Source organism: Rhinopithecus bieti, unplaced genomic scaffold (assembly GCF_001698545.2).
Source record: "Rhinopithecus bieti isolate Rb0 unplaced genomic scaffold, ASM169854v2 scaffold_33937, whole genome shotgun sequence".
NCBI classification, from domain to species: Eukaryota; Metazoa; Chordata; class Mammalia; order Primates; family Cercopithecidae; genus Rhinopithecus; species Rhinopithecus bieti.
Window position 1 is genome coordinate 796,546 of NW_016814873.1, and position 8,142 is coordinate 804,687.

Below are 8,142 nucleotides of genomic sequence, written 5' to 3' on the forward strand. Positions count from 1 at the left end.
AATAATAAATAAAAACTAGGAATCAAAAAAGCAGTTTATTCCTAATTTCACAGTCTCATCTGTTCATAGCAGGGCCAGGATTAGAGTCAGTGGCCAAGTTTCCATCCTGGGTTCTTTCCCTTCCCAGGCCCTAACATCACAGTGTACCAGGGAAAGACCCGGAGAAGCCACCAAACCAAGGCTGGGCCACCTTCCTCCTGGGTCTGGTCTCCTGCCTCCCAGTTGTACCCTTCCCCCAGTCCTTCCTAGATGCACTGATCAGCCTGTGCTTCCTTGCCCTGTTTTTTCTTTTTTTTTTTTTTGAGACGGAGTCTCGCTCTGTCGCCCAGGCTAGAGTGCAGTGGTGCAATCTTGGCTCACTGCAAGCTCCGCCTCCCAGGTTCACACCATTCTCCTGCCTCAGCCTCCTGAGTAGCTGGGACTACAGGCGCCCGCCACCTCGCCCAGCTAGTTTTTTTGTATTTTTTAGTAGAGATGGGGTTTCACCGTGTTAGCCAGGATGGCCTCGATCTCCTGACCTCGTGATCCGCCCGTCTCGGCCTCCCAAAGTGCTGGGATTACAGGCGTGAGCCACCACGCCCGGCCGCCCTGTTTTTCTTTATAAATAGAGACATGTTCTCTCTCTCTCTCTCTCTTTTCTTTCGAGACGAGTCTTACTCTGTCACCCAGGCTGGAGTGCAATGGCACAATCTTGGCTCACTGTAACCTCCGTCTCCTGGGTTCAAGCCATTCTCCTGCCTCAGCCTCCTGAGTAGCTGGGATTAGAGGTGCCCACCACCACGCCCAGCTGCTCTTTGTATTTTTAGTAGAGATGGGGTTTCACCATGTTGGCCAGGCTGGTCTTGAACTCCTGACCTCAGGTGTTCTGCCTGCCTCGGCCTCCCAAAGTGCTGGGATTGCAGGTATGAGCCACCACGCCCGGCAAAACGTGTTTTCTCTATGTTGTCGAGGCTGGTCTTGAACTCCTGGCCATGAGAGTTCTTCCTGCCTCAGTCTCCCAATGTGCTGGGATTTTAGGCATGAGCCACCACACTTAGCCCAGCCTGTGCTTTCTTAAATGAAAATCTAAGCATACGGCTGGGCGGATCACGAGGTCAAGAGATCGAGACTATCCTGGCCAGCATGGTGAAACCCCATCTCTACTAAAAATATAAAAATTAGCTGGGTGTGGTGGCGCGTGCCTATAGTCCCAGCTACTTGGGAAGCTGAGGCAGGAGAATCGCTTGAACCTGGGACGTGGAGGTTGCAATGAGCCGAGATTGCGCCACTGCACGTCTTGCCTGGCGACAGAGTGAGACTCCATCTCAAAAAAAAAAAAAAAAAAAAAAAGAGGCCAGGTGCGGTGGCTCACGCCTGTAATCCTAACACTTTGAGAGGCCAGCAGATCCCAAGGTCAGGAGATCAAGACCATCCTGGCTAACACAGTGAAACCCCGTCTCTACTAAAAATACAAAAAATTAGCCAGGCCTGGTGGCGAGTGCCCATAGTCCCAGCTACTCGGGAGTCTGAGGCAGGAGAATGGCGTGAACCTGGGAGGCGGAGCTTGCAGTGAGCGGAGATCGCGCCATTGCACTCCAGCCTGGGTGACAGAGCAAGACTCCGTCTCAAAAAAAATAAATAACAAAAAAAGAAAATCTAAAATCTAAATCTAAAATCTAAGCATGGTGCTCTCCTGCTCAAACATCCTCAGGTTCTTTTCATGGCAGATAAGGGCATCTCTTCATGAGCCAGCCCCTGCCTACTGACCCAGCCACCTCTCCCATCCCTTCCCACCCCGTACTTCAGGCTTCAGCAGTACTCATCTTTCCAAAGACCCCAGAACATGCATGCCTTCATACTTCTGTGCCTGTACATGTTTGTTTCTGCCCTTGAAGTCATGATAGTAACTCTCTGTAGGCCCTGCTAGCCTGTCCCTTGGGTCTTAGCCTCTTGGAGGCCTTCCCAGAGCCCCCCACAACTACCCCAGGCTTACTTTGGTTTTTTCTCTCATGTCCCCTCAGTACTTTGCACATAACTCCTTTATAGCATTTGCTATGTTGTGCCAGAGAAGGGAGTCCTGTGGTTGGGGGGCATATATCTTTTCTTTTTTTTTTTTGAGACAGAGTCTCACTGAGTTGCCCTGGCTTGAGTGCAGTAGTGTGATCACAGCTTGCTGCAACCTCCACCTCCTGGGTTCAAGTGATTCTTGTGCCTCAGCCTCCTGAGTAGCTGGGACTACAGCATGTGCCACCATGCCCGGCTACTTTTTTGTATTAGATATATCTTTTCTTTCTTAGCACAGTACCTGCCGAGAGTGAGTGAGATGTCCTGACCTCTGCAGGCATCCAAGGCTCTCCTTCCCTGGACCTGTTTCCACATGTATAAAGGGGTGCACGGGCAGCAGCCCACCTCTCAGCTTCCTTTCAGTCATTGTATTCTGCGACCCCTTTTCCTCACCTCTGCCTGCTTCCTCACAGCTTGAGGCAGCCCTGGGTGAGGCCAAGAAGCAACTTCAGGATGAGATGCTGCGGCGGGTGGATGCTGAGAACAGGCTGCAGACCATGAAGGAGGAACTGGACTTCCAGAAGAATATCTACAGTGAGGTGGGGACTGTGCTTTGCAGGCCAGAGAGCTGGGACTGGGTGATGACAGACTTGGGCTGGGCTAGGGGGGACCAGCTGCATGCAGAGCTCGCCTTCCTGTGTCCCTTGGCCTAGTGGACAGGGAGTTGGGGGTAGTCAGCATTTAGCTCCCAGGTTAAAGTAGGGCTGGTGGTAGCTCATGGAGTAGGGCTGGGCAGGGAGCCCCGTCCCTGGGTCTTGGCCTCCCAGGAACTAATTCTGATTTTGGTTTATGTGTCCTTGTTCCAACCCTTCCAGGAGCTGCGTGAGACCAAGCGCCGTCACGAGACACGGCTGGTGGAGATTGACAATGGGAAGCAGCGTGAGTTTGAGAGCCGGCTGGCGGACGCCCTGCAGGAACTGCGGGCCCAGCATGAGGACCAGGTGGAGCAGTACAAGAAGGAGCTGGAGAAGACTTATTCCGCCAAGGTGCTTGCTCACCCCTGGTTCCCTCACTACCTCTGCCCTCGGCAGCCCTACCCTTGCCCACACTGGGCTATTCCTTGGGATCAGGCAGATGGTGGCAGGGAGCTTAGGGTGGCTCAGGACCTGAGGCTATAGCAGTGATGTCCAACTCAGGCCTGTGCCTCCACCCCTCCCGGTCACCACAGTCATAACCTTGTGTCCTCCCCTCCAGCTGGACAATGCCAGGCAGTCTGCTGAGAGGAACAGCAACCTGGTGGGGGCCGCCCACGAGGAGCTGCAGCAGTCTCGCATCCGCATCGACAGCCTCTCCGCTCAGCTCAGCCAGCTCCAGAAGCAGGTGATACCCCACCTCACCCCTCCCTCCAGGGGCCTGGAGTCTGGGCAGGATGCAGGCCGGAAGCCTGGGGTTGGGGGTGGGGGGTTCCTGAGGAGGAGAGGGATGAAATGTGTCCCCAGGACCACAGAGAAGGGCCGCAGGATGTGGAGTCAGACGGCCTGTGTGCTGTTTCTGTACACTCTTACCTCACCTTCACTTCTCAGGGCTTTAGTTTTCACATTCGAAAATGGAGGCTGTTCTTAATCTCCCCAACTCAGAGTTACCATAAGACTCTGCAATGTGAGGTGTTAAAAGCATCAGTATTGTTCTAGCTGGCTGTGCCATTTGTGACAGGAGAAAAAGGGTCTAGCCTCAGAACGAGAGGTTTCAGTTAGACAAGGGGAAGGACTTCCCAGTTTCCAGCCAAGACTACGTTTAGAGCTTGTGATGGGCTCTGATAAGGGCTCTGGGGAAGCCTCTGATTGCAGATCCCAGAGAGGGTAGCCAGGTGTCTCCTACGCCGACCCACGTCCCTCCTTCCCCATACTCAGGGCCCTTGGGAGCTCACCAAACCCTCCCACCCCCTTGCAGCTGGCCGCCAAGGAGGCGAAGCTTCGAGACCTGGAGGACTCGCTGGCCCGTGAGCGGGACACCAGCCGGCGGCTGCTAGCGGAAAAGGAGCGGGAGATGGCTGAGATGCGGGCAAGGATGCAGCAGCAGCTGGATGAGTACCAGGAGCTTCTGGACATCAAGCTGGCCCTGGACATGGAGATCCACGCCTACCGCAAGCTCCTGGAGGGCGAGGAGGAGAGGTGGGCTGGGGAGATGTCAGGGAGGTGCTGGCAGTATCCTCTGGCCGGTGAGTAGCCTTGACTAGACCCCCACTTGGTCTCCCTCTTCCCAGGCTACGCCTGTCCCCCAGCCCCACCTCACAGCGTAGCCGTGGCCGTGCTTCCTCGCACTCATCCCAGACACAGGGTGGGGGCAGCGTCACCAAAAAGCGCAAGCTGGAGTCCGAGAGCCGCAGCAGCTTCTCACAGCACGCACGCACTAGCGGGCGTGTGGCCGTGGAGGAGGTGGACGAGGAGGGCAAGTTTGTCCGGCTGCGCAACAAGTCAAATGAGGTAGGCTCCTGGTCAGGGTCTAAGGGGATACAGCTGCATCAGGGAGAGAGTGGCAAGACAGAGGGATGGCATGTGGAGAGAGGAACATCCCTCCCCTCAGAGGGTGGACCAGGGTGAGCCTGTATATCTCCCCCACACTCTAGTTCCAGGCCTGGCTCCTGAACTCTTTGGCTGTGAGACCTTGAGCAGGTTATTTAACCTCTCAGGGCATCAGTTTCCTCATCTATAAAATGGGGACGAAGCCGGGCGCGGTGGCTCACGCCTGTAATCCCAGCACTTTGGGAGGCCGAGGCGGGCGGATCACAAGGTCAGGAGATCGAGACCACGGTGAAACTCCGTCTCTAATAAAAATACAAAAGATTAGCCGGGCGCAGTGGCGGGTGCCTGTAGTCCCAGCTACCCGGGAGGCTGAGGCAGGAGAATGGCTTGAACCCAGGAGGTGGAGCTTGCAGTGAGCCAAGATCGCGCCACTGCACTCCAGCCTGGTGGACAGAGCGAGACTCCGTCTCAAAAAAAAAAAAAAAAATGGGGACGAATAATGATCCCTAAGTCTTTGAGTTGTCAGGAAGATGAAAGATAAGATATCCGTGTGCCTGGCTCTGCGTATATGTCCACAGATCATGGCTATTATCCCCAGGGGGAAGGACAGTGACAGGGGTGGGTGTAGATGGAAGGAGAGGCCTCAATTGCAGGTGGGCAGAGGGCTGGGCCCTTGAGCAAGATAGACCCAAGAGCCTGGTTGAGCCTCCCCCACCTTCCTCTTCCCTATCTTCCTGGCAGGACCAGTCCATGGGCAATTGGCAGATCAAGCGCCAGAATGGAGATGATCCCTTGCTGACTTACCGCTTCCCACCAAAGTTCACCCTAAAGGCTGGGCAGGTGGTAACGGTGAGTGGCAGGGCACTTGGGACTCTGGGGAGGCCTTGGGTGGCGATGGGAGCACTGGGGTAAGTGTCCTTTTCTCCTCTCCAGATCTGGGCTGCAGGAGCTGGGGCCACCCATAGCCCCCCTACCGACCTGGTGTGGAAGGCACAGAACACCTGGGGCTGCGGGAACAGCCTGCGCACGGCTCTCATCAACTCCACTGGGGAAGTAAGTAGGCCTGGGCCTGGCTGCTTGCTGGACGAGGTTCCCCCTGGTGGCCAACATCGGAGCCAGCTTCCCCCAACCCAAGTTAGTCAATTCAGGGCCCCTTTCTAGAGCTCTCTGTTGCAGGCCCCAGACTTCCCCACCCAGTAGGCAAACCAAAAGATGCTTCCTCAACAGCACAAGGGGTAGAAGTTAGACTGTGAGGATTGTTAAAGGCAGAGCCATACTCCTACCCGGAGAGCTTGACAGTGTCCCTCTGGAGTGGAAATGAGTTCCTTAGCTCCATCAGAGGACAGAGTAAGAAGCAGGCCGGACAAAGGGCAGGCCACAAAGGGCAGGCCACAAGAAAAGTTACAGGTGGTCACTGGGGTAGACATGCTGCACAACCCTTCCCTGGCCCTGACCCTTAGGCCTGGTCCCATGTCCTTGCCAGGAGGTGGCCATGCGCAAGCTGGTGCGCTCAGTGACTGTGGTTGAGGACGACGAGGATGAGGATGGAGATGACCTGCTCCATCACCACCACGTGAGTGGTAGCCGCCGCTGAGGCCGAGCCTGCACTGGGGCCACCCAGCCAGGCCTGGGGGCAGCCTCTCCCCAGCCTCCCCGTGCCAAAAATCTTTTCATTAAAGAATGTTTTGGAACTTCACTCGCTGGCCTGGCGTTTCTTCTCTCTCCTCCCTATACCTTGAACAGGGAACCCAGGTGTCTGGGTGCCCTACTCTGGTAAGGAAGGGAGTGGGAACTTTCTGATGCCATGGAATATTCCTGTGGGAACAGTGGACAAGGGTCTGGATTTGTCTCCTGGGAAAGGGAAGGGAGGACAGACGTGGGGCATGCCCGCCCTGCCTCTCTCCCCCATTCCTGTTGCATGCATATCCTCTCATTTCCCTCATTTTTCCTGCAAGAATATTCTCTCTCATTCCTGCCCCTCATCCAATTAATAGTGCATGCCTGCTGCCCTACGAGCTTGCTCCCTTTCTCTCTTCTTTTCCTCTTAAGCTCAGAGTAGCTAGAACAGAGTCAGAGTCACCTCTCTGGTTCTCTGTCCCCAAGTCTTCGTGAGCCTTCTCCCCTTTTATGTCTTCCCTCCCCTCCTCCTGGCCCCTGGCCTCCCAAAGCCCTGTTGCCCGCTGGCTCCTTGGGCACAGAACCCCACCTTCCTGCCTGGCGGCTGGGAGCCTGCAGGAGCCTGGACCCTGGTTGGGCCTGAGTGGTCAGTCCCAGACTCGCCGTCCCGCCTGAGCCTTGTCTCCCTTCCCAGGGCTCCCACTGCACCAGCTCGGGGGACCCCGCTGAGTACAACCTGCGCTCGCGCACCGTGCTGTGCGGGACCTGCGGGCAGCCTGCCGACAAGGCATCTGCCAGCGGCTCAGGAGCCCAGATGGGCGGACCCATCTCCTCTGGCTCTTCTGCCTCCAGTGTCACGGTCACTCGCAGCTACCGCAGTGTGGGGGGCAGTGGGGGTGGCAGCTTCGGGGACAATCTGGTCACCCGCTCCTACCTCCTGGGCAACTCCAGCCCCCGAACCCAGGTGAGTTGTCTTTGCTTTGTCTCCAAACCCTGCAGGTGGGTCACTGGTCATCAAGGGGTAGGACGAGGTGGCCTTGCAGGGGGGAGAGCCTGCCTTCTCTTCCGCAGCCCGGGGGAGTGGGAGCCTCCTCCCCACAGCCTGAGTCCTAGACAGCCTACCCCTGCTTCCTGCCCCTCTCGTCTGAGCCCCAGACTGGAGGGCAGGGTCAGGGCTGGAGTGTGAGAGATGGGGGAGATGCTACCTCCCTTGTAGGAGCCAGGGGAGGGAGGGTCCGGGTCCAGGCCCTGCTGCTCACACCCCTCTCCTCTGTCTTCTCTTGTAGAGCCCCCAGAACTGCAGCATCATGTAATCTGGGACCTGCCAGGCAGGGGTGGGGGTGGAGGCTTCCTGCTTCCTCCTCACTTCATGCCCACCCCTGCCCTGCACCTCATGGGAGGGGCTTGAAGCCAAAGAAAAATAACCCTTTGGTTTTTTTCTTCTGTATTTTTTTTTTCTAAGAGAAGTTATTTTCTACAGTGGTTTTATACTGAAGGAAAACACAAGCAAAAAAAAAAAAAAAAAAAAAGCATCTATCTCAATCCTAATTTCTCCTCCCTTCCTTTTCCCTGCTTCCAGGAAACTCCACATCTGCCTTAAAACCAAAGAGGGCTTCCTCTAGAAGCCAAGGGAAAGGGGTGCTTTTATAGAGGCTAGCTTCTGCTTTTCTGCCCTGGCTGCTGCCCCACCCCGGGGACCCCGTGACATGGTGCCTGAGAGGCAGGCATGGAGGCTTCTCCGCCAGCCTCCTCTGGACAGCAGGCTCACTGCCAGGCCAGCCTCTGAGAGGGAGAGAGAGAAAGAGAGAGGACGGCTTGAGCTGGGCCCCTGGGCTTGGCCTCCCGTGATTCCACTACACCTGGCTGAGGTTCCTCTGCCTGCCCCACCCCCAGTCCCCACCCCTGCCCCCAGCCCCGGGGTGAGTCCATTCTCCCAGGTACCAGCTACGCTTGCTTTTCTGTATTTTATTTAGACAAGAGATGGGAATGAGGTGGGAGGTGGAAGAAGGGAGAAGAAAGG

The 8,142-nt window shown here is 56.1% G+C and overlaps 1 protein-coding gene across 3 annotated transcripts in view; it reads left to right on the top strand.

Moving 5' to 3' along the window:
- Positions 1-8,142, top strand: part of LMNA (lamin A/C) — a 30,292-nt gene that overhangs the window by 19,283 nt on the left and 2,867 nt on the right. The window contains exons 3-12 of one of the 3 annotated variants that reach the window (XM_017852426.1): positions 2,457-2,582; positions 2,859-3,029; positions 3,238-3,363; positions 3,934-4,154; positions 4,247-4,466; positions 5,247-5,354; positions 5,439-5,558; positions 5,989-6,078; positions 6,817-7,086; positions 7,409-7,651. In XM_017852426.1, the coding sequence (XP_017707915.1) occupies positions 2,457-2,582; positions 2,859-3,029; positions 3,238-3,363; positions 3,934-4,154; positions 4,247-4,466; positions 5,247-5,354; positions 5,439-5,558; positions 5,989-6,078; positions 6,817-7,086; positions 7,409-7,435 (1,479 nt within the window). In that variant the 3' untranslated portion in view covers positions 7,436-7,651. Of the gene's footprint in view, positions 1-2,456; positions 2,583-2,858; positions 3,030-3,237; positions 3,364-3,933; positions 4,155-4,246; positions 4,467-5,246; positions 5,355-5,438; positions 5,559-5,988; positions 6,079-6,816; positions 7,087-7,408; positions 7,652-8,142 lie in introns of those variants that run through there. The other 2 variants (XM_017852428.1, XM_017852427.1) reach the window with 2 other exon arrangements.